Source organism: Triturus cristatus, chromosome 6 (assembly GCF_964204655.1).
Source record: "Triturus cristatus chromosome 6, aTriCri1.1, whole genome shotgun sequence".
Taxonomy (NCBI): Eukaryota; Metazoa; Chordata; class Amphibia; order Caudata; family Salamandridae; genus Triturus; species Triturus cristatus.
This window is the reverse complement of record NC_140589.1, coordinates 156,944,691-156,971,393: the sequence shown is the minus strand read 5'-3', so window position 1 is coordinate 156,971,393 and position 26,703 is coordinate 156,944,691. Positions and strand designations below refer to the sequence as shown.

The window sequence follows — 26,703 nt, the reverse complement described above, 5'->3', positions numbered from 1 at the left end:
GAACAGCTCTAGTGAACCTGCGGTCACTTCCAGGGCGGGAAGGATCCACCGTGAAGCTGCACAACACCACCAACTGACACCCAAGAGAATTGCTGTTGAAAGATCTCCAGATCCAGTCTGAGGCCTGGGGGTCGTCACAAGAATAATCTGTGGTTAAGATAGTCTCTACCAGTAAAGGCTTTACCAAAGGTAACTAACGTGTTATTCTCTCTCTCTCAAGTTTTTTTTATCTCCCCTTTGGAATGTGTTGGGCCAATTTCGAAATTTCTGAGAAAATCTAATTACACCCTTTAAAAAGGTTAAAGGGTAACTTTGTCTTGATCTGTACAATTGTATTTTAAGAGGGGGAATACTAAGCAAATGCATGTTGGTCTCACGTCTAGTTAACATTTATGTTGGGCAGGTAATTCAACAACGAAATATATATAATTCAGTGCATAATCTCCTGGCATTCATTTATATACATTTGGCTATTTGTGTGTCTCTGCTACTGTTGAACTGTTAACATTTTTTCATTTGATTTTTTTTCCAGACTGGTTACATGTTTGGCAAAGGCATCTATTTTGCTGACATGGTTTCCAAAAGTGCAAATTACTGCCACACCCTTCCCAGCAACCCTATTGGTTTGCTGTTACTAGGAGAGGTTGCACTGGGAAACATGTAAGTAACTTGATATTTCTAGGATTGTGTGCTGCGAGGATGTCCACTTGTATAGAATGCACTGCGGTTTTTTCAGCATTTGATATAATTCAAGACACCCCAAACAAAGCCTACATAGGTTTATGCGTGACTTTTCAAGGAACACTGTCTCCCCACACAATAGCTTCTGATCTGTTAGATTCCTCACATTAAACAACCTTAAACCTTACCCTTAGACGCTTGCCTGTTCAGTATTTCATTGCTTCTGATCTAGGGTTCCTTTTATACAAATATCTTTACTTACATTCATGCATACATAAAAAGGCTCTATTTAAGCTAAATGACAGCTTGCTATTGCAAACTATTCAAAAGAAAAGGGAGAGCTGGGTTATTCTTGCACTGTCAATGGTAAGTTAAGATTAGTAGGGCATCTTCACTTTTAGGTTTGGCAACGGAGGGAACTCTTACGGCTTAAACATAGGATCTGCATTTCAGAGCAATAAGTTCAAGAAACAGAATTGACTTGCTTCTCTGAACCTCCCTTACTATCACTGGTATTAACAGTAAATTAAGAGGTGTGTGTGTGTATGTATAGAGCACTGCAATAATTTACGACACATTTCTAAGCACTTTGTGCTGCGCAAAACCAGTTTAAGGGAAGTACATGAGTCTCATGGCCTTCAGTGATGCTAAAGAAGTAAGCTCACCATTTCGTGATCTGAGTACATATTTGTCATGGCTTTTATTGTGTAGATTAAGGCATTCATTACGGTTTTCTCTGCCCTTATGATATGGAAATATAGCACCTGAAGTTTCCGATACCAAAGGGTAATGTATAACTGCATTAGCATAAGTTATTGTGCCAGGACTGCTTAATCTGTACTGTTACTAGATTTTCTGCTCATTTTTCTACATTCCATCTGCTTTTCACAGGAAAAATTGCACTTGCTTTTAGCAAGTGGAATTTATCCTGGTAAAAGCCATGAGTCGTAGATTTATCTCCCAACTTTGAATCCCAATTTGGCTCATAACCATCCCATTATTGGACAAATTGTGATTTGTAACTCGTAGTGAGAGATTGAGTTAATACCCAGGCTAGTTCATGTGATGGTGAGAGCCAACTGGGGAATTCACCTTGTGTAACTTCAGCTTTATCATACATAAACACATACTCGCTTATTCACCTTGAGGGGACTCGGTCATCTCTGGGGTTGGTTGAAGAGCACTCAATTGTCTTCAGCAAATTGCCATAACATGAGGCACCAAGTCTGAGTTTCTAGTAGAATGTGGAATTGCATTTCACCTGGGTGAAAGTAGCATCAATGGCCTTTTGAAGATTTATAGATTGAAGAAATAAAATAGTAGAAGAGAACCACACCAGCAGGTCTTGATGAAAATGATCAGACTCTTTTATATTATGTTTTTCTGATGGATACTTCCAACCGCACATTCCTCACCTTATTACCCCCAGTTGCCCCAGTGGATCTAGAGATTTTTCTCAGTAGTGCTTCCGCATGGCAGCAAGTGGTATAGTGCAGCTCTAAATATACTTTGACCCTCCACAAAAGTGACATTAGAGCAACATATAACTGCCGCGCCTGCGTACTGACCTCAGCTCCTTTCTACTCTTCAAACACGGCCCTCAGTCTCGCTCCCAACGTTTTACCTCGTCTCTGTGAAAGCTTTTATTCTCACTGAGGCTACAGGGTTTAAGCCTTGTAGGGACTATTACAAATAGATGTCTGACATACCCCTATGAGCTATAACTGGTGTCTAGGGTTGTCGCACAACACCAAGGTCTGCGGCGACTGCCCGGATGAACCCCAAAACTATCCAGGAGCGCAAAGCCAAGTTCTGCATCGATGAACACCAAAGAAAGGCGCAAGCGACCCGCTCCTGTGACAATGTCCTGCAACAAGCAGGGCAAGGTGCAGGCTCTGCGCCACTGGAACTGGTTGAGCCGTCACTGCATTTCCGTGGGCATGAACCACCTGGCAGGATCGTTGATCGTCAGGGCGGATGAACTCAGCCAGCGACGCCTAGCGGATCTCAAATGGCAGTTCTACCCTGATGTGGCACCGGTGTCTTCCATAAACGAGAACAATGCTGAGTCTCTGACACAGCAAAGAATGAGCAAGGTCAACATCTTTGCATGCTGGGTTCCTAGGAAGGCTCTCTCTCTGACACATTCTGCCTAGTTTGGAGCTTGGAATTCCTGTATGCCTTCCCACCTCTCCCGCCTCACTTTCTGAAGAAGTTCAGGAATGACTGGGCTCAAGTCATCTAAGTGGCTCCACATTGAGTCAGGAGAGTGGACCCGGAACTTATGGGCATGAGCATCTGTCCTCCAATCAGGCTGCTGCTTTGGGAGGGTCTTCTTTTGCTGCAGCAGGGCAGGATCATGCACCCGGGCCTCTGCAACCTACACCTCTGACTCCTTTTGATCTTCCTCCTGAAGTCGTGGATGTCATTCTAGCGGCCAGGCATCCATCTACAAAATCTGTTTATGCGAAGTGCTTGGATAAGCCCGGTATAGTTCCCACCATGCAGATCCATTACAAGCAAAATTGCCGGATGTTGTGATGGTTTTTCTTCTACACCCAAAACCTTTTATGATGTTGTAGTGGGATCTTAATTCTCACATTCCTTGTGTACCCCCTGCCTATGCTCAACTGTTTTGTGTCTCCTGTCTCTTAACAGTCTTTCTCATTGCAATATCTTAAGCCCGTTGCATGAGTGATCTTCAAGTTCGATCCGTGCAACCTCCACACAGCACCTTATTCCTGGACAAACTTGTGTTGTGGACAAGAATAGCATTTCTGGCAAAAGTCAGGACTCCTCTGCCTCACCTCTTGAAAACTGGGAATCTCCATTGTTAGGACCTCAGAAGAACTTTGAGATTTTACATCAATCGTACCAAGGGCCATGGTTGTCAGCTCTTGTGGATGGTGGATGGTCCTCTGTATTAACTCTGCTATGCATTGTCCAAAAAGCACCCACTGGAAAGTCTGAGGGCTCATTTAACCAGAGCAGAGGCTGCTACCACTACATTGGCATGTGAAGTAGATGCCCCGGGCATCTGTTAGACTACAACGTGGGTCTCAGTCCATATATTCATGAAGTACTACTGTCTTGATTGCCAGATGTTTTGTGAGGGACACTTTACCCGTTCGGTCTTGCAGGACTTTTTGGTTCAAGTCATTCCACAAACCCCACCACATTGGGCGGTACTGATTTGGTATCTATTCACAAGGTTAGGAATCTGTGGTTATAAGTACAACAATTTACTTACCTGCTGTAATGCTCTTTCTGGTAGATACTCTATAAGTGGATGCCTCACCACTCTCCCACTTCCCCGCTCTTTTTTTCTATTGATAAATTGGTCCAAATCTAGAGATCTGCAAACTGTCTTAACTGTTCAATTATTGGACTTTGGTCCCAAGCCGTGGACTGAGTCAAGAAAGAAATTGACATCAGTGTACAGCGGTGGTGCTTATTTGCTGTTTATATGACACCACATGCTGCCATGCAGGAGCAGTGTTGAGAACAATCTCCATATCCAGTCTGACACCTGGGGTAGTCACAAGGTGAGGAATCTGTGGTTAGAGTATGCAAGAGAGGGCGTAACTGAAGGTAAGCAACTTCATTAAAGCTACTACTTGAAAGTACATTTATACTGATTAAAAGTGTGTATTTTACTTTATCTTTAGGCATGAATTGAAAGGCGCTGCCAATATAACAAAATTACCCAAGGGCAAACACAGCGTGAAAGGTATGTGGCCGACACTCAACTGACAAAGAATGTGATGCAGAATGTAATCTAGTAGACTAGAAGTTAGTATGAGTGTGTAGGATCAGCAGATGTAGCACTCTGTGTATCAGCCGAGCTTTCAGTATGTGAACAGTTATGAACCTGCCCCATTATTCCTACTTCTATGTCCTGTGCCCTCCCATTCTGGTTTAGGATGACAAACAAATACTTCATACCTAATAACCTGTTTAGTTAACTGAATTCACAGACCGCTGTTAAAAAGAAAAAATAATTTGGATCTCCTCTGTTTTTACTTGTCTCCTTATGTGAAGTTTTACAACTTTTTAGATCATCCCTATTTTGTGGCCTTTGCTTTTATGTACTGTTTTCACTCACAGGTTAAAGAGGCACATAATCTCAAGGGTTAAACAAGCATGTTAACAAACATTAGAATTTTAAGTGTACAATTCAGTGGTCACTTCAAGGTCAAAGGAAGAAATGCCTTAAAAACACAAGAGACATATTCCTTCACTGGTTTGATGATTGTGTGTTTTAATATGGCGTCAAAGTATGGTCTTCTGTGTTTTAACCTGTACCTTCTGTGTCTTTGTTTATAGGTTTAGGGCAGACTGCCCCTGACCCTACAGCCAATACAGAACTTAACGGTGCAGTGGTTCCTTTGGGATGTGGTAGTCCAACGGGAATCCATGACACCAGCTTGTTGTACAACGAGTATCCTTCATAATTAGTTGCTAGTTAATGCAATCGACAGAAGATAGTTTAAATGGGTAATACTAATGAACTTATGTTTGTTAGAGTTATTTTCCCAAGATGCATCTTAGCCCTGTTGAAAGTATACTAAACTTATATGTTATATGTTACGTTATATGTGGATTTATAACGCGCTCCGATAGTCAAGACTGTCCTGGCGCGGGGACGAAACTGAATCAGAGTGGTAAAAGGAGTCCGCTATTCATGGATTTGAAAGAGGTGAGTTTTAAGCAGTTTTTTAAAATTGATCAGATTGGGAGAGTGTCTGAGAGCGTCTGGCAGAGCGTTCCACATTTGAGCTCCCTTTACCGTCAGAGATTGTCCACCCAGGCGAACTCTTTTAAATCTGGGGACGACCACCTGCTTTCTGGAGGTAGATCGCAGCTGACGGGTCGGGAGGTAGAGAGTGAATCTTTTGGCTAGATAGGAAGGGCACGGTCCATTGAGGGCTTTATAAACGAGGACCAAAGTTTTAAAGCGCACTCTTTGGGCCACAGGAAGCCAGTGAAGCTCCTTCAACTGTTTGCAAACGCTGAGTCTCCTTGAGATGTTAAAAATGAGTCTCACCGTTGCATTCTGGACTACCTGTAGCTTTCTGATCAGGTAGTCAGGTGCCCCTATATAAAGGGCGTTTGAGTAGTCCAGACGGGAGAGCACCAGACCTCTGGCTACCGTTTCTTTGGCCATTTGAGGAAGAAGGGGAAAGAATTTGCGAAGAGTGGTCAGGGTTCCAAAACACGTCCCCGCCAATCGCGAGATCTGGTCGCGAAAACATAAGTCTGCTCCAAACCAGATACCCAGGTTCTTGGCTATCCCACTCTCTCCCGTTGGACATGTTGATTCACTGGGCCAAATAGACTCCTTAAAGTCAGTGGGAAATTGGCCGTAGAGCAGTATTTCTGTTTTATCCTCGTTGCATTGGAGGCAAGCTCTAGCTAGCCAGGCAAATACAGAGGATAGACATTGGCGTACTCCAGAGGTGCACAAGTTCTCCTTTTTCCAGGTGAAGAGAAGCTGGGTGTCGTCGGCGTAAGCCATAATCTTAGCACCCCAGTTCTCTGCCAGCCGGATCAAAGGAGTTAAATAAATGTTAAATAAAAGGGGACTTAAGGTCGACCCTTGGGGTACTCCAGTTTCTACCCTTCGATTAGAGGAGTGATAGGGAGGTAACCAAATCTGTTGGGTCCGGTCAGATAGGAAAGACCTGATCCATTTCAATGCCGTGCCCGAGATGCTAATGTCCTCCAGCCTAGATAGAAGCTTGAGGTGGGGCACTGCGGCAGAGAGGTCCAGAAGAATAAGGGCCGCTCTGCCGCCTCCGTCAAGGCATTCCCTGATGGCCTCTGCCATCTCCACCAATGCAGTTTCAGTACTGAAAGAGGTGCGGAAGCCTGATTGGGCCGGATGTAGAGCCTCAGAAGTTTCCACGAATCTCTCAAGTTGCCAGAATGCAGCCTTCTCGCAAACTTTAGCAAGGGCTGGCAGGAGGGATATAGGCCTATAGTTGGAGGTGATCGATGGATCTGCGGAGGGTTTTTTTATCAGAGGGAGAAGTTTGGCTTGTTTCCACTTGGAGGGCAAAATTCCTGAAGTTAGGGATTCATTGACCAGGGCAGTGACCATAGGGGTAATTACTTCGGCTTCTCCATTTAGGACCCTCGCAGGACAAGGATCTATAGGTGACCCTGACTTCAGAGTTTTTAATATGGTCATAACATCTATATTTTCGACCTGAGTAAATTTGGTCATCTCTGCTTTAGCCTTAGTTACTTGGGAAAGTGAAGGAGGAGGTGGTTGGTAAATTAAGGCTAGATCAAATTGCGGGGCAAGTGGCTGGTCAGGGATATTCAGACTGTCTTGAATTTTTTGAATTTTCTCGATGAAAAAAGTGGATAGTTGCTCACACCAGTCTGTGGAGGGCGGAACTGAAGTCTTCTCTGCTACCGGGGCAGTAAAGCTTTTAACTATGGAGAAAATTTCTCGACTGTTGTTTTTAGCTTTTTGAATTCTAGACGCGTAGAATTCCCCTTTAGCTGTGTTAATCGCTGCGTAGTAACTTTTTTGGGCTGCACGGTGTTCCGATTTAGCAGTAGGACAATAGTTCTTTCTCCATATTCGCTCTAACGCCTTACATCCTATTTTTAAGATTTTTAATTGTTCAGTATACCAGGAGGACGTGGGGGTGATCCTATGGTTGTTTTTTCCTTTGCTTTTTGGTAATGACCTAATGGAGGAGTCTATCCAGGATGAGAAGTTGTCTACAGCTTCATCCAAATTTTGTGCTTCCATTGGGGTGGAGTGGGTGAGGGCCTCCACTAGATCCGGAATATTAATTCTTCTAGGGTGTTCCCCAGGCTTGGGTGTGGATGACACACGGATGTTGTTTATGAACCAGGAGAAGTGAACAGGAAAGTGGTCTGACCATGTAATGGGGTAGGGTGGATCAGCAGAGATGTTAAAGTTAGAGTATACCAAATCTAAACAATGACCCCCTTCATGAGTGGCAGATTGCACCTGTTGAGCCATCTGAGCCAAACTACAGTTTTGCAGCGTGAATCTTTCTGGATTCACTATGCTGTGCATTATTCCGCGATCTTGTGGTTGGGTCCGGATTCGTAGTCTTTTCTTTTTTTTTTTTTTTTTTTTTTTTTTTTTTGTAGCCCAGGTGGGCGTCGACGTACACCATTTGGTGCACCTCCCGTGACGTCGTCGTGCTTCCTGCGGAAGTCCCACCTTTGGGGCGCCATCTTCAGATTCTTTTTTCCGCCGTTGGGTCTGGATCGTCATCGGGAAGCTCCAGAATTACACTCGAAGGAAGAAGGAAGAAAAGCGAGTTTCGTCGATAGAAACACTAGAAGATATCAGGAAAGGAAAAGATTTCAGCAGGAGCGCGAAGAAAGGAGGACCAGCGCCCTTTTTCTTCGACGGCCTTGGAGAATGCACGCTCAGAGACCCTGAGCGCAATGGACAAGACGCCATTCAAGTTCTGCCCAAACTGCCACCACAAGTTCGCGCAGAAAGACCAGCATCCGGTCTGCAACCTCTGCCTACCGGTCGATCACCAGAGTATCGACTGCAACGCCTGCTCAGCCTTCGCGCCGAAGACACTCAGGGTGAGAGAGCAGCAGAGAAGGGCCAACGCCAGCATGGATGGCAAGGGGAAGCCCCCGACACTCTACGCTCTGGGCCTCTCCTCAGACGACGAGGACAACGACGCCGAGACAGCCGAAAACTTCACGGTCGTAGAGACCGACAAGAAAAAAGAAGACTAGGTAAGAGAATCGTCGAGCGCAAAACAGAAAGTACCTCGACAACACGAGGGTGACTCGAGAAAATCTGAGTCAAAGTCCACGAAGGGAGCCCCGACGCCGAAAACTTCGACGTCCAAAGGGGGAACCACGGACAAGAGGCCGAGCGGATCCTTAGATAAGGACTCCCTGGTGCCGAAAGACGCCGAAAGGCAAGGGTCGTCAAAAGCATCCCATGAAACGGGCCGATCGACGCAGAAAGAACGTTCGACGTCGACGCAAGTTTCATCGAAAAGACCCGCGGTCGACGCCGAAAGCATCTCCGAGATGGAGAAAAAGAAGAGGCGGCTCGAGGCCGAAATGGAGAACATCCTTCAAAGAAAGAAGGAGTTCGACGCCAAGATGAAGGAATTCAAGATTCCAACGGTTTCATCAGCGGACGTCGGTGAGGTCGAAGACGAGTTCGACGCCGAAGGGCTGACAAGAGAACTCGAAGAGGAAGAAGAGCCCTATTATGAGGGAGAAGCCGAGGAAGAAGACCAACGGTCGTTCTACGAATCGGCGGCATCGACCAGCAACGACGTCGAATGGCACGATCTCGACACCGAAAACCCGGAGGAGCCCGTGGACACGTACCCTTCGAGGCCTTCGCCACCCGACGACATCGGGGTCTACAATATGGTGGTCAGGAGCGCAGCAATGGCCTTCGGCGTCAAACTCGACGAGGAGAAACCGAAAGCCGATTTTCTCGTCGAGACACTGCTCCCCATCCAGACAAGGAGCCAGTTCCTCCCCATGCTACAAAGCGTGATGAATCAGGGGAGAGAAGCCTTCAAGGAACCTGCGACCTGCCGGTCGATCACGCCCAGGACAGAGAAGAAATATAAGCACTCCTCCCTGGACCCCCCTTACATCAAGGGTAGCGTGACCGCGGACTCCATCATAGCCTCCACGGCCAGGAGAAGGGCCAACGTACCAGCAACTTCGGGCCCACCCCCGGATAAGGAGAGCAGGAGGATTGACCTCACAGGAAGAAAGGTCGAGAGGAACGCCGCAATGCACTGGCGCATGGCGAATTCAAATGCACTCCTCAATAGACACCAATACCAGCACTGGGATGAGATGGGGGAGTTAGTAAAGCACCTCCCCGAAGAATACCGGCAGAGAGCCTCTCACCTGATAGATGAAGGCAAAAACATCGCCAACTCCTGTATAAAGACGGCGTTGGATGGGGCAGAGACTTCAGCAAGACTCATGGCCATAGGGGTCACAGAGAGGAGGCATGCATGGCTAAGAATCTCGGGATTCAAACCGGAAGTGCAGAACAACATCCTTGGCACCCCCTTCAATGGAGAGACACTGTTCGGAGCAACAGTGGACGACAAGCTCACCCAGCTGAAAAAAGAAAACGAGACGGCGAGGTCCATGGGGGCCCTACAGCTGAGGGGAATGAGGCGAGGAAATCCCTCGAGAAGACCCTACGGTAGGGGAGGAAGCCAGCAGGGGACGTCGCACCAGGCGTTCCAACAAAGTCAGCAGGGTGAAGGTCACGCTCAAGGTCAGCAGAAGCAAAACTGGCAATATCAACCTCGGGGCCAGTCCTTTCGCGGGAGAGGGAACGGACGTGGCCAAAGGAGGAGAGGGGGCGAACAGCCCTCGACGAAGTGACTCAGCACGCAAGAGGACGCCTACCCTCGTCAGGACCCCAAGGGTGAGGCGCAGAAAAGTGTCATCAGGGGGAAGAGACAATTCAAGAGCCTACGAGCATACGACACCAGTAGGCGGGAGACTGAGGTTCTACCTTCAGGAGTGGCGGCGTATAACCACAGACAAGTGGATACGGAACGTTGTGCAGTACGGGTACTGCGTAGATTTGGAGAAAAGACCTCCAAACAGGAAACCAAGGGGAAGACTGAGATCGGCCCAAGAACTAGCAATACTCAGAGAAGAAACGCGGAAACTCCTGCAAAAGGGAGCCATAGAGACAGTGCCGTTCAGAGAACGCAACAAAGGGGTCTACTCAAACTACTTCGTGGTTCCGAAGGTAGACGGAGACCTCAGACCCATACTAGACCTCCGTTACCTAAACAAGTTCATCAGAACGCAAAGGTTCAAAATGACTTCACTGCAGGAGGTTCTGCCACAGATAAGAAAAGGGGACTTCATGGTCACCGTGGACCTCAAGGATGCCTATCTTCACATCCCAATAAACAGAAGGCACAAGGGCCTTCTAAGATTCAACATCGAACAAGAACACTACCAGTTCACGACCCTGGCCTTCGGATTAAAATCAGCACCAAGGGTCTTTACAAAATGCCTGTCGGCGGTAGCGGCGCACCTACGAAGGCAGGGAATACATGTCTACCCCTACTTGGACGACTGGCTGGTCAAGGCAAACTCACGCGGAAAGTGCGAGAGGCACGCAAAACGCGTAACAGACACCCTCACAAATCTGGGATTCTCGATCCACTGGGGAAAATCATCGATGGAACCGGAGCAGGTGAAGATTTTCCTGGGGGCAAAGATCAACTCCCGCAACAGTACAGTAGTGCCCAGCGAGAGGAGGACAGAGGCTCTACTGAAGGAGGCGAAGCTCTACCAGAAGGGGCGAGCTCTGACAGTGAGGGCTGTGAGCAAGATGATGGGGATGATGGCGTCCTGTATCCAGCTGGTGCCGAATGTACGCCTGCACATGAGACCATTCCAGGAATGGCTACAACAACAATGGTCACAAGCAAACGGAAGTTGGGAGGATCTAGTGGTTGTTACGCACGCAGTGCAGGAGGAGATAACTTGGTGGAACAGAGACAACATAACAGCAGGGAGAAGCCTGACACCACCAATCCCAACAGTGACCATTACCACGGACGCATCGCAGAAGGGATGGGGAGCGCACATGGACAACCTCAGAGTGAGGGGTCTATGGGCCCCAGCAGATGCGGTCCGCCATATCAACTACCTCGAGTTGAAAACAATCCTGCTAGCCCTGAAGGCATTCCAGAGGCACCTGTTCAACAAGAGGGTGTTGGTCCAAACAGACAACACCACGGCGATGTTCTACATCAACAAACAAGGGGGGACACAGTCGTTCCCGCTCTCATCCCTAGCTCAGGAGATTTGGAGATGGGCCATACCTCTCAGGATAGATCTACTGGCAATTCACCTACCGGGGAAGGACAATGTAGAGGCAGACTGGCTAAGCAGGCAGACCTCAGCATCACACGAGTGGGAGCTCAATGGGCAGGAAACGGAGAAGCTCTTCCGGAGATGGGGGACTCCCACAGTAGACCTTTTTGCAACACGCCACAATGCAAAATGCCAAAGCTTCGCGTCCAGGCAACCAGATCAGCAATCCAAGGGAAATGCCCTATGGATAAGCTGGTCGAGGACATTTGCCTACGCCTTTCCACCGATACCCCTGTTGTACAGAGTGCTCGACAAGTGCAGAACCAGCAACATGACCCTGATCCTGGTGGCTCCGCAGTGGGCGAGGCAGACATGGTTCTCACAAATTCAGGAAATGGCACAAGGCGACCCATACAGGTTCGAGAGGAGGAAGGACCTGCTCTCAATGCAAAACGGAGAGGTCCTGCACCCAGAGCCAGAAACCCTCAACCTGGCGGCATGGCTCCTGAAGACCTAGAGTTCGCACACTTAAGATTGCCGCCGAGCACGATGCGAGTGCTGCGGGAGGCGAGGAAACCAACTACACGAAAATGCTACAGCGCAAAATGGAAGAGGTTCACTGTGTGGTGCGGGAAAAAGGGCCTGCAAAACAGAATGACAAGAGACTCAACAGTACTGAGGTACCTCACACACCTTCTAAAGAGTAACCTCTGCTCGAGCTCACTGAGGGTACACCTAGCGGCCATCGTGGCCTACACCAGAGGTGAAAAAGGTGGAAGTTTCTTCAGCTCGCAGGTGGTGAGGAGATTCATGGAAGGAGCCAAAAGGATGGCCCCCCCGAAAAGGTTGCTGCCGCCGGCATGGAATCTTAATGTGGTCCTGACGGAGCTCATGAAGGCACCGTTTGAACCCATTCATAAGGCCACACTGCAGATGTTGACTATGAAAACAGCCTTTCTGGTGGCCATAACCTCACTACGCAGGGTGAGCGAGCTTCAAGCACTAACGCTGCAGGAACCCTACATTCAGATTCACAAAGATAGAATAGTCCTGAGAACAGACCCACACTTCATGCCCAAGGTAGTGTCGGCGTTCCACATAAATCAGACTATCCAGATACCAAGTTTCTTCCAAAACCCGACTACAAACGCAGAAAAGGCACTGCACACCCTCGATGCCAGAAGAGCGGTGATGCACTACATTGAGAGAACCAAAGAACTCAGGAAGTCGAAACAGCTGTTTGTGTCCTTTGCTACTAGCTTCATGGGTAGACCAGTGACTAAGGGCACCATCGCAAGGTGGATTGCCCTCACTATTCAATTCTGCCACAAACAGGCTGGACAGGAGCTAGCGGAGGGGCCGCAGGCTCACTCCACAAGGAAGAAAGGGGCCACCGTGGCCTTCCTGGCGAACACGCCCATCCAGGACATATGCCTCGCGGCAACTTGGGCATCTGTGCACACGTTCACGAAACACTACTGCGTGGACATTCAGATGAACAAGGAAGCACAGGTTGGACAGAAGGTGCTTCAGCACATTTTCAACGACCAACGCTCATCTACCACCCAGCCGCCACAGAACTAGGAAAACCGCTACAAAGTCGATGCACAGCATAGTGAATCCAGAAAGATTCACGCTGCAAAACGAATAGTTTCTTACCTGTCGGTGTAGTTTTGCAGCTTGAAGATCTTTCTGGATTCACTAGCGAACCCACCCACCTCCGCCAGGAAGATGAGGCTGGAGGAAGAGGGGGGAAAATGGAAAAGATCAAAGAAATACAAACATACAGATAAAGGGACAAGAAGGATTAATCAATCGCCTAGGGTTAAAAAAAAAAAAAAAAAAAGAGGAAAGGAAAAAAGAACCCGAAGATGGCGCCCCAAAGGTGGGACTTCCGCAGGAAGCACGACGACGTCACGGGAGGTGCACCAAATGGTGTACGTCGACGCCCACCTGGGCTACAAAAAAAAAAAAAAAAACAAAGAAAAGACTACGAATCCGGACCCAACCACAAGATCGCGGAATAATGCACAGCATAGTGAATCCAGAAAGATCTTCAAGCTGCAAAACTACACCGACAGGTAAGAAACTATTCGATTTCTTTCAGCTCTTTAACTCCAGGGGCAAAGCTTGTGTCCATATGTAGGTTAAAATCTCCCAGCATTAGGAAGTGTGGGAATCTGAGTGCACGTTGGATGGCGATCTCCTCCAGGGATTTGATAAAATTGCCTAGAGGACCCGGAGGGCGATAGATCAATATTCCCCCCAGAGTAAATTGGGGGGATAGTGCTAGGGAGAATTCCATAGCTTCTCCATCCTCAATCCTTCCTGTGCATTCTATCCTCAGAGTCCATTTCTCTTTGTAGATCACGGCTAAGCCTCCTCCCCTGCCTTTATTACGGTCCTGTCTGGTGATCTTAAACCCTCTGGGGACAGCCAGCTCAACTACTGGGGCGCAGCTCTCATTCAACCACGTCTCCGTGATGAATAGGATGTCAAGGTTCTTATCAATAACGAATTCATAAACTTCCTCTGAGTGCTTTGATAGGGAGCGTGCATTGATAAGGGCAGCCTGAATAGGTGGGTCATCCGCTGTGTTAAGCTGGGGGAAGGAGGGATTAAGGGGGCTAAATTTAAAGAAGCAATTTGGACAGGTTCGTGAGGAGGAGTCTAAGACATTCCAGTGGGCGCCATTACATAAAAGGTTGTGATTAAAAGCTCTCAGTTCGTCTGAGTTGTATGTGATAGGGGGAATGGTCCCATGCAGTGTAGAATCATCAGGGGTCCTGGCCCTGTGCACTGCCGGGGCGCGGACGGGCGCAGACGGGCTTGCCTTAGGCGCTCCCGCTGCGCTCGTCCGCTGCGCTTCCTGCCCATGCACATGATAATAGGTGAAGAGGGGGGTGTGGCCTCGAGGGGGCGTGGTCAGCGAGCACGCCGGCGATGGCGGCCGCTAAACAAACAATTACCGCTGCAGCGATCAATCGACTGAGTGGTATGTGGGCAGTGGATTTCCGCCCTAAAAGAGTTCAGGTAGGCTTTGTGGTTTTAAAAGTGAACAGAATACAGCTAGTGAAACACACACAATTTTTAAAAACAATCTTAGCGTACCGCCAGCTCCCGGCTTCCGCCTCAGGACTGGGAATCAAGTTTCTTATAGAAAGTCAACTTTGCCACTGAAGAATTAGGTGCAAATATGATCAGCTGTCGAGAGATGCTTTATAGAAATATTTGCTGATAAATCAGTACTAAGAGCAGGGCTTCACTGGAAAAATGCAATGCATTAGTGCAGGGTAGTTCATTGGGATGGGTGGGGCTGAGGGGCAGAGTTCCTGTGCCCTGAATGCAGCTCATGATGCTAGTGTACTAATCTTGGACTCGGGAAGTATTAAATGAGTTCCTCTGATATGCTAGGCAGGCATATATTGAATGTAATTACAATTCAAATACTAAAATCCTACATAGAAGGAAGTGTTGATGTTGGGTAGATGTAGTACTCACTGAGGACAGTCTATCAGTGGGATACAATATGCTACAGGGCATCCCACAGGCATTGTTTGAAGACTTTCCACTATGATTTTACTGGTGTGGCAGAATCTGTAAATAAGCTCCCCCATTGTATACCCAGTTGGTAGTGGGAAGTAAAATGAAGCTACTGATTTAACCGCCTTACCCTTTCATTTCGCCACAGCACCGGTGCCTCTAGTAAGACATCAGCTTTGACCAGCAGTATTGGGGTTTTGCAAAAGCCATATTAGCTCAAGCAATCAATTGCTAAGTATCATATGATTAGTAAGTGCATGTTGTAAGGTGGCAGACATCCTATACATGCTAGTGGCCCTTAAATGTCAAACATCTTCGATGAAAGAAAAGAAAGCATCGCTATGATTGAACGCCTCTGGCTAGTTGAGTACATTTTTATCCCAAAAGTTTGTGATTTACATTCATCTACTTTTATGAGGCTATACTTGAGCCAACCATGTATATACCTGGAGCATTACTGTTTAGATGTGGGTTTAGGTTTGCTGTGCATTATCAATTCAGGCAATCCGATCCACACACCTAGCATAATTTACATTGCAGAGAATTTAATTCTTTGAGCAGTGACATGTCTGTTTAGTACCAGGAAAACAGTTGGTATGTAAGTGTCCACCATCCCATGGAATTAGTTTCTCGCTGATAGTGGTTGCATATTGACCACAGGTTCATTCAGAAAGATAATGCATGGCAGGGCAGTAGTAAAGCCTAACACAAGCACCCGGGGTTGTGACTACGGAGGTTGATTGGCATTTGCTTTTCCTCTGAAAAAGATTCTGTGTAACTCAGCAGTACTTGTCTGTATGAGGTCACCTTACTGCCCTGCGGGGGATCCCTCTGCACTAAGAAGGTGGGAGAGCTGAACAAAAAGAAATCCACTGATCCTTTCTTTACCAAGACACCAAGGAAACACCTCTCAATGTAGGACTAATCATTAAGGAATTTGTGTAAATGTGTGATCTTGCCCAAAGCACAATCACTGATTGAAATCCAATTAATCATGAAATAGTTATTTGGAGGAAGAGTTTTCATTCTCGGTGCTTAAAAGTTCTGAACACTAAAGCAACAAAAGCAAAAATTAGAAATCTTGGGGATCTAAATACTTAACAAGGAAACCACTAAGCCATCAGCAAGAGGGGAATCCAGCTGTTGGAAAATGGTTGTACCTGAAGGATGAGACGCTAACCCATCAGCATAATTTCTAGAATTGTGGCTATCTACGTAGAATTCTCAAACTTGAGTTCAACCACCTCATCAGAAACGTGACGTTTCCTGAGAGCATTCATATTCTGACAGCTGGGATATTGAAACGCAGCGGTGGTAATACGTTTCTTGGGATGGCCACAAAATCACAATTTTGCAGACCTATGCAAGAGTTAGGAAAAGGTAAAACATTTTACTCTGAAAAGAAATGTCAGATAGGAGGATTAATTTAGGCATTCATTGTCCATTAAGAATGTAAATATTCCACAAAGTGAAGGCCCCTTTTCTTGCTTTGGCCTGTTTCCAAATGTGATTATTTGGCTAAGAATGCAACGATAAATTCACATGACCAGTTAGTACAGATCTTACATATTATGTTAAGTGTGCATGTAAAGTGCTCATCTCACTCAGGGGGTATCCTGGCGCTAAATCAGATGAAGTGCATGCTTGCTGTATGCAGTGTCCAGCTTTCAGTTTCTTTCTAAATTTTGATACACAGCTGGCTGCCTTAATGTGAAGGAGCAGTACTTTCCAGGCTTTAGGAGCCAAGAACAGGAAGGTGAGCCACTGGTGTGGAAACTTTGCAAGCTGGGGACAGTAGTGAGCAGGTTTGCTGAGCAGAGGTGTCTGGTGGAGGTGTGGAAGCTGATGCATTTGTTCAGGTTGAGGGAGCCTAGTTTGTGTAGTGGTTGTGGGGGGTAGATGTGGAGGAAGGTAAGAGTGAGTCTGCTGTATTCTGAAAGGTCTAGAGCCACTTGGTGAGTGAGGTCGGAATTCCACCGTAGAGTGCATTTCGGTAGTCTAGCTTGCTGGTGATGAATGCTTGGGTGATTATTTGGCAAGTGTCGTGGAAGCCAACTGAAGATTTTCTTGAGAATCTTGAGGGTGTGGAAGCAGGAGAGGGTGATTGATTTGACTTGGACTGCCTTCACTAGTTTGTTGATGACCACGATTCCAGGTTTTGCTGGAAGGGGTTGGAATGGGACCAAGTTCTGATGACCAGCAGGCTGTGGACCATGAGTCTGTTTGTTTCCGAAGAGTACTACCTTGGTCTTGTCCGAGTTGAGTTTGCAGCAATTGGGCTTCGTCCTGATGGCGAATTCTGACGTGCACTCGATGAACTTTTCTTGGGTGCTAGTGTTGTCCATGGAGAGGGAGAGTTGTGTTGTCAGTGTATGAGATGCTAATTCCGAAAGTTTGCACAGTGTTGGCTAGTGGGTCCATGTGGATCTTGGAGTACGGACTATACCTAGTATTTCCTATACAAGGTTTGTTTGTTGTAGGTAACTGGATTTTTGTGTCATAACCCCCGCCACCCAACACACACACACACTTTTTGCCCCCTTTTTAGCTACTAGATGTTTGTTTTCGACTCCGACAGTGCACTGTTGTCTGCTAACGAGACCTCCGTGCCAGTGTTCTTTTCTTAAAACAAAGTTATGTCTGATTGTTTTACAATTGGCCAAGGACTTTAGCACCCCTGTAAGTCTCTGATAAATGGTACCCCTGGTACCTAGGGCATGGGTACTAAAGAGGGTCCCTAAAGGCTGCAGCGGATCTTAAGCCACCCTAAGGGACCCACACGCAAATTTCACACAGACTGCTATTGCAGGCTGGGTGGCATGGTCCAAACCATGATTGAAAACGTGACATGGCACACTCCTGTGTGTCATGCCAAAGTCTCGGCATTTAATATATGCAAGTCACCCCTACAAGAAGGCCTTTGTGCCCTAAGGTAGAGTGCATTATATGTTATGGGATGGCATATCTGCCTGAGAAGATAGGCCCCTGTGATGTCTAGTTCTGGTACTAGACATTGCAAGTGAAGAGCTGTAGGAGAGTAGGATCTGCACTTATGTTGCCCCCACTTTTTTTCTGATGTATACACTGGTTTCTGGCTATAGTCTGGCTGGGTCCCTGCTAATCAGGGCCCAGTCTCTCTGTTCTCTCTAAACAACTTGGTGTGCATATTAGATGCACTAGTGATTGGATACTGTGGTACCTTGTGAGCCCCTAGTATATGGTACCTTAGGTACCTAGGGCATAGGCACATCACAGGCCTACCAGGGGCTGCAGCATGTATTATACCACCCCTGGGAAGCAGACTCAATCTGACACCACAGGCCTGCTACTGCAGCCTGTGTGAGGTAGTGTTAGCACTCCTCACTGAGGTATAGGTTCCTATATCTCACCATACACACACATATAAACCTCCCTATGGCAGGCCCTATCAATCCTGAGGGCAGGGTGCTTGGTTTCCATGTGAGGGGGGTGCCTCTGCATGAGCAGGACCCCTCTGCAGCTACCAGAGTCTATTCTCTATAGCTGTTTGTGGATGCGGTTAAACCATATGCATTATAACCTTGCGGTAAATGCTAACTTTGGAATGACTGCATCAAAACATGTCATGTTTGGTGTCAAACAACTTGGAATCATACCCCCACACCAGTAACTGGTGTGGGAGTATGATCCCACCCTTCTAGAGGGGATGACATGTACCCACTGTACTAAACGACAGAAATCCTATAGAGCCCTGGCATCACAAAATGGATGCCACCAGCACAGGCCTGCCCTCCTGCTGATGACTGAAACCCGCAGTGGAGGAGGCCCAACAAAAGGCATCCTGTCACAGGAAGGTGTCACCACCTTCCAGACAGGATTTAGTGTATTGGAGCTGGGTGGGTGTACTCCTAGAGTGCTTTGAAGTCCTGCACTGGGGGAGCAGTAGGCTCATCTGTGCATATGCCAGCTCAAACCGGTTCAGGGGCTACCTGTCCCTGCTCTGGCGCGAAACTGGACAAAGGGAAGTGGGTGTAACCACCCCCTCCCCTGACCCTCCTAGAGGAGTGGTCATAGAGCTAGTCCCTCCCCTATCTTCACTATAAGATAGCAAGCATTGCCATTGCAATTCAGATAACCCTGGACGACGCTCTACAAAGAAGAATCCTGGCCCTTCGACGTTCCACTACCTTTGGAAGACAGAAGAATCTTTCTTGGAGTCAAGGAGTGACTCCCCTGCTTGGCAGGCACCAAAAACCTTAATCAACGGTTGCAAACTTTCCCGCTTCCGCCGGAGTTCGAAGTCCCTGCTGCCCTGGAAGTGGATTTCATGACTTCTCGACGGCCATTGTGAGTCCCCAGCGAAGCTGTGGTGAGTGGACCCCACGAGTGACGAGGAACAGCAATACCCGGGGACCGTGCACTATTGTCGAGTGCACACCCTAAACAACGTTCTACGAACTTTTGCATTGGACCATTTGTGGCCCAAGCCTCCAGCAGGTCTTGCACCAAAAATCAGTGGCCTACCCCGTCCCAGTGACCGTGGGCTCCTGTGAAGCATTTCCAGAAGAGGCGTCTTCGCGATCACTTGCCCGTTGGCTAGTGGATCCCCCGAAGACTTTTCTATCGACTCAAAGGGCTCCCCTGGTTGCTCCAGGCCTGCCCTCACTTACCCTTGCTGGGTGAGTCCCTCAGACCTTGCTGGTCTGCACCATCGACTTTCTTCAGTCTACCCAAGACTTGCAGTTGCCAAGGCTTGTTGGCTCCAGTCCGGTTGCCGACACCGCCATCAGCCGCAGACGTCGTGGGACACTCCGAATCCAGCTGCTGGTCATCGTCGATCTCTCCTGGACCTCGTGAGTGAAGAGTCAAAACACCATCGACGACCTGAAATCATCCGACATCCGTGGTCATCCATCTTTCTGGCCACCGGTCACTGGCAAGTGACTTTGAACACTGTCCCTTCAATTTTCAGGTCTTCTCCATCTTGAATCCAGGCTTGGATTCCACCAGACACTTCTTAAGTCGACGCAAGCAGCAAGTCTTCTTTGGTCTCCATAGAAAACAGCGACGCGACCCGACACCAAAAGACACCTATGCACCCGTCTTCCCTGGGTGAGGTAACTCGTGCACTCGGTGCCCAAGTGTGTGTTGGCCCTCGAAGTACTTACCTTTAAGTCGCTTGCTTGTAGTCTTCCTCGAAGTACCATAGAAGTTTAAAAATCGACTTGCACCATTATAATCAATAGGGAACCCGCGGCTGTGTTCACACACTGCACGCGTCTCCCGTGGGCCTGTTACTTACCTGTTAGGCCTTGTTATTTTGCAAGTCGACATCCTTATACCACATTCTTAGTATATGGTCTGGTATGCCCCTAGGGCTCCAGCCATATTTGTGCTTAATTTATTGTGAAACGTTGACATTTGAATGTGTACCTGGTTACTAATCTCATAAAGAGATTAGTAGAGTGTGTCTAGTAATAAATACATATATATTTGATATATATACCCGTGTGGTGTCCTTTCATTTGATAATTCAAGAGATTATAAGGTAAAACAAGCTGCTTTACATTCCTCTGAGACTTGGCCTGAAGGCTGCTCTCCACAGCTACCCCTAGGATAGCTTTCTTTAAAAGGTTGTCTTAAACCTATCTACCATAAGAGTCGAATTGGACTGGTGCAAGGTGGCCACTATAACTAGTGACCAGCATATGCCAGGCCAACCCTGGTCCCTGGCCGATTCTCTGCTTACGGGTCGGCCGCCTCTAACCAGTGAGCCACACCTCTCCACCTCGTATTAATAAACCCACAATGATTCCAGTGATGGATTTATTAATGTATGCACCTAGAGGGTACCTTGGAGGTACCCCTGAACCTTACCTGTCCTCAAGTGTGCTAGCTAACTGGTGCATACCAGCCTGCCACCACAGACACGTGTCTGACTCCCTAGGAGGTGAGAGCCCCGCTCTGAGGTCAGAAACAGTGCCTTCTCTGGCAGGAGATGTTTACACCTCCTCCAACAGAATGGCTAGCAAATCAGCGTACCAAGGCCAGAGGCTTCAAAGCCTCTTCCGTCTTTGATCTCTGCATCCCCCAGAGCTGGGAGAAGCCACCTCCTGCCCTGAGGCCCATGTGGCACCAGGACAGGGGGGAAAGTAGATAGTCAGCAGGCGTGTTGCACTGCCTGGCTGGACACACCTCTAGGGCGGGCAGCCTGTAGTCAACACGAAAGAAGTAATTGCACCATCTTGTGTGTAGTGGAATTTGGACCTCTGGAACTGGGTGATCCCACTCCTCATAGGAAGTAGTCATCTAGGGGGCGTAGTGACCCCAGGAGTAAGCAGCCCATTGTCTACACCCCTAAATAGAGTAGTTAGGTGGCTCCTGACACCATTAATTCAGATTAGTCTGCTTGAACGACAAAGAAGAGTCCAGGGTGTGAGAACTGAGGACTTCACCACCACTTGGCACACAACACTGCCTAGCTGCTGGACCTCGACAATTGCATTGACCTAGCTCATCCAAAAAGCTGTCTCACCACCCAAAGCTGTGGAGGAGCAACCCACAACTTCAGTTTGCCAGCAACATCTCCCTCGGAGCAGAGGACCTGCAGGCACCGCAAAGCATTTGCCGGTCAATTATGTTGCTAGCCATCGGGCTCAACTTAGCAGGTGCGTGACAGGAGAAGGTCTTCGTTCTCCAAGTAGTCAGATCGTCTCCTTGTCAAGTTTGGAGATGCCTAACACTCTGGGTACCAGAACAGTTGCAGCAACCAAGGCTTGTTGCTGGTCCAATCCGGACTCCAACAGCACAAAGCTAGACCTACCATCGAGGGACATCGGATCCACAGGGCCAGCACTGACAATGGCCCAGGTGCCATGTTTCCCTTTTTCACCAGGTCACCAAGACCCAGAGTGTGTCTCTGACCGCTGCGACCTGACACTTCAAAGGCACCCCTGCATCCGTCCCACACAGCCCGAGTCCGAGGGAGGCGACAATGCCAACGGTGTCCTGAGACCTTCAAAAGCTGAACTCAGTTTGGTTCGGCCAGTCTGTTCCCCCAGTCACCGCCTGCAGCCTCTTTTTTGCGGGGACCGAGAACTGTGAGAGTTTTCAGCAGCATTATAGGACAAATGCATATCAATTTGACAAGAATGACAAAATACTGGAATCTTTCAAAATCAGCAATGTTGCATCATCAATTATTTGCTTACCTCCACTCAAAATACCCTTTTGAAGACATCGAGTCCTAAAACTTGCTTTCTCCTAATCCCTTTACTCCCTTTACGACGTGTATACACTTCATGAAATGCATACCAATACATAGAAATCATGATGGTGAAGAGGTGAAATATATATTCATAGCACGTGTTGCTGTAGATAGATATACTCTGCATCTAGTAATGGGCTTGGACGTTTGCAAGTTGTTTTTCTTTGAAGAAAGTCTTTCAAGTCATGGAATGCACTGTTATTCCACCCTTAGTTGGTAATGGGCATTGACTCCATGTTGTGGTGTTTTTCCCACCATAGGGTTCGGATGCATACCTACAGGGCTTAGGGATTCAGTGTACCTATCACGTTCCTTCGGCCCACACAGTAAAATTTGGCACTAATACTTGAGGGGAGGGGGGGACTCTTATTGGGAATTTTGACAGCATTATATCTCACATAAAGAAGAGACAAGGGAATAAGCCTTCTCTGACTCCCCTCCCAAAACTGCTAACTCACTCAAGAGACAAGTGATAAAACTAACACACTAGTGTCCCCCTTGGAAGGAAGAGGACATTTATCCTTCGTTGAACCCTCCAACGGGAAGACTACAAAGAAAAAACATTAGAGGCATAGGGGGGAAGGAAAAGACTTTGCTTTTCTTAATACTGCCCTCACACACTTTGCAGTGTCATGCTCCATCATAGGGCCGCATCAGACGTCCAGGTGCAGACCAACACACTGGACTGAGCGCCGGTTCCGATCCCCACTTTGGGTCGGAGAATCGGCAGGAAAACCAGGTTAGGAGGAGAGGTGGGCCCACCTTTGCCAATCCCACCCCTCATGTGGGGAGGCGTGGTGAAGCACAACTCTCCGTCCCCCGCCATCTTGCAGATATGGGGACCCAGCCAACCAGAGTGAGGCTTATGACACTGGAGGGTGGCATAATAGGGGGTGTACCCACCCCAATGAAGGGACCCAATGGTCCCGACCTTTACCTACCTGTAAAGCCCCTATATTTTGTATTTAGGGGCAAACATGAACCTTGCCTCCTCAGACAAGAACAGAAAAAGGAGGACGGAAGAGCTGTGCTGAAGAAAAAGAGGAGGACACCAACTGAGCCCCACCGGCCTGTCCCAACCTCCTCAAGCGAAATACAGGTGTGTCCTGCAGCCAGCAGTCCCCCAGAACCCGGAGAACCTGCCCTGCCTTCCCAACCAAGACTTTGTCTTCTGTGAGCACCGAATTTGCTCACCAACAGACTCTGGCTCTCGCCAAATCCGCGAGTCTACACCCAACGCCCACAGCCTGAGTTCAAGTGGCCGAACACCATGAGTAGGTCTCCCGGCGATTCTGACCTGGGATCTGGTGATCCCTGCCCTACCTCAAGTCTCCAGCCTACGCCTGCAGCCCTTTTCTGGAGGATGCCCGCCCCCGACTGCGACCAAAGCCGGTAAGAAAAACCAGACGCCAAAAGACACCTCTGCATCCGACTTCCCACGGCCTTGGTTGGCCCAACCGACGGTGTGCCGACATCCCAACCTACCTCTCCAACCGGTGGTCGCCTCCAGAAGATCTTGGTCCCCGAGCCTGCAGTGTTTGTTGCAACCGGAGAATCCCCATTGAAACCAAAAGGGCACCAGACGCTAAAACAGCACCCTGTACCCAGCTGCCCCTGTGCCACAGCAGGTGCACCTTGGGTCTCCCTTTGCCCTGAGCCTAACACCAGGAGCTTTGCTCCCACAACCTTGTGGCCTGCTCGTGATCAGCCACCAACGGGAGACCCCCCTATCCCTCATTGGATAACATTAGGCATGCTCCTTGCTAGAACAGCGCTGATATGCCTGACTGGCAACCTTTACTTTGTAGCTACCGCTGAAGATAAAACCAGTGGTGTGCCATTTCAAATTTTAGCTAGGACAAGTGGACTCGCTGATTAAAATTAATTTTGAGTACCACTGTATCCTGTTTTAAATCGCCCTCACACCCTTTACACTCATCTACACCACTAGGCCCTATACTCGCTGCGCACCTTATGGCTTTGGGAACAAAAGATCTCTGTCAAAGAGCCCCTCATAGGATGCCCATCAAGTACTCCCCGCTCCTATTACTCTCACCTGCTGTGCGAAAAAGCAATTTAACGTGTAATTGCTTACCATGCAGATTGCCAGCTAAGGGTGGATGGAGTCACAGTGCATACCGTGACTCTAAAAGACTTTCTTCGCAAAAAAACACAAACTTTCAAACGCCCAAGCCCAAAACTAAATGGCATGAGCATGCAAATCTACAGCACTGCACATTATGAACAGATGCTTACCGGGTAGCATTTTCTTTGTCTAAACTAAGCCCTTTACCTCAAACTCCAGGAATAATCAACAAATTACATATATGAAACCAAGGGTGATGTTTAGAATTAAATACATAAATAAAATAATTGATCACGCCTCTATCCCATTAAGGAAATCCCTAAAATAGCATCAAAAAAATATCGGAGGAGCAAACATCGTGGCACTGTTTTGTCCTTTCTCTACAAAAGCTACTCCCCCATTTGCAGAATTTAGGTTTTGACTCAACAAAGGTCTCTATGGAAACCCATTTAAAATGGACCAACTCCTCACATTGCCAATTAAAGCAGTGCAGTTTTCTGAACGTGTCATACAATGTATCCGATCTTTCTCTGCAAAGTATGGCTTGACATCTCTACCGTATTCCATCTGTATACAAATGCTAACATAGTGTCAGTGTTTTCTTATATTTTTATTTATTTTAGTATAGTTACAGTTAACAGGTAATTAGCACAAAAAAATCACATTCATGAATCTTAACACTACTTTAAAGCTGACTAAATGTTGAGGTTGATATAGAGCATGTCCATTCTCAAGAGCCATTACTGAAAGAAAAAAAAGTATACCACTCAAAGTATGTTATGGTCTACATTGCTGCGGTTGGCCTACTTGAAATATTACCAACTTGAAGGCTGTGGCCACATACATGGGGCATTTTGGGCTAAGGTTGGTGTTCTCTCAAAATGTTTTCCAAACCCAACCATTACATAGAATAATGCACAACATGTCAATCTAGAGTACCTAGCTTCCAAACTACAGTTGCAAGTAACTTGTATTTTACAGCACACAGGGAAAAACTGAGGTTTTTTTAGCCTCTCCGCTCTCTACATGGATGCAGATTTAGTTTAATATGTGAATTTTAAGTCATTAATTGCCACAGTCCGAGTTATTACATAGAAAATATGATATCTGTAGAAAGATTGATGCTGTGTTCTTGAAGTGTGAATGTACTGTTTTTCAGTAAATAAAGGGTACTATTGTCAACCACCATCTCTATATTTGTGAACACTCCTTAACTACTGCTTCTCTAGATACATTGTGTATGATGTGGCTCAGGTGAACCTCAAGTACCTCCTGAAAGTTGATTTCAACTATAAGACTTCGCTCTGGTGAACTGGACTCCATGACCTGCTATTGAGCTATTAGGTAGATGCTCTGCAAAAAAATGCCTGCAGTATACTGACATCGACTGTCCATTTAAGAATCTAATGGAAACCTAAGTCACGCAACATGGCGACTTCCAATATCACTTTAGACACATTTTATATGCAAGAAATATCCACATCGATGCACTGGACTGAACCCAGAACATTATTCTTTCAAGTTTGTTTGGAATTCCAGATGTGGACTGCCAGCTGTGTTGCTTAGAACTGACAGTAGACCAAAAAAATATGTGAACTGTTTTAGCAAAATAAGATAGAAGCTTGAGGATGTTTACACAAAATGGCTGACAGCCTAAATTTCGTTAAAATGTTCTTCCACATTACTTTCGTTTTGAATGTTAAACATTTATTTTGAAGCAGAAAATAAAAGCTAATTTCTTACAGTAATTGTTAATTTTTTAACGGTTGTATTCGTTTGATGTCACTTTTATTACCGTGGTTTATCATGCACACTATAGAAAATTTTGTTTGAAACCTGTTGATTGTCTTTTATTGTTCATCTCAGAAAAATTCCAGTAGAGAATACTTTTGACACATATATAGATATAGAAATGTAGATGTATAGATGTATCTATAGATATAGAGCTATAGATATAGAAATCTATAACAGAGATAGATATAGATAGATGTGTGCGTATATATTTTTATAAATATATCTATATCTATATATGTATGTGCTTGCTCCCATGCACCTTTCGAAAACGGATCACTCGCTGGCGGGTGCTGCTCACACGGTGGTGTCCCGTGTAAAATATCTCGCTCCAAGGTTTTCCTCACTCCCGTCCGGGAAGAAGATAGCAGCACTCACGGGTTAGGTTGGTTACCAGTTTTTATTTAGCGCTTCACAAACGCGTTTCGGGTCTTCCCTTCGTCAGTGTGTTATATGACAGATACAGCGCGGCGCCATTTTATATACAAAAAATGCATCACAT

At 47.1% G+C, this 26,703-nt stretch overlaps 1 protein-coding gene across 1 annotated transcript in view; it reads left to right on the top strand.

Moving 5' to 3' along the window:
* The window catches only part of PARP1 (poly(ADP-ribose) polymerase 1), a 331,612-nt gene extending 305,454 nt beyond the window's left edge, over window positions 1-26,158 (top strand). The window contains exons 20-23 of the mRNA XM_085610418.1: window positions 533-660; window positions 4,350-4,411; window positions 5,008-5,122; window positions 25,640-26,158. Coding sequence (XP_085466544.1) covers window positions 533-660; window positions 4,350-4,411; window positions 5,008-5,122; window positions 25,640-25,721 — 387 coding nt within the window. The 3' untranslated portion in view covers window positions 25,722-26,158. The remainder of the gene's footprint in view (window positions 1-532; window positions 661-4,349; window positions 4,412-5,007; window positions 5,123-25,639) is intronic.
* The last annotated feature ends 545 nt before the right edge of the window (window positions 26,159-26,703 follow it).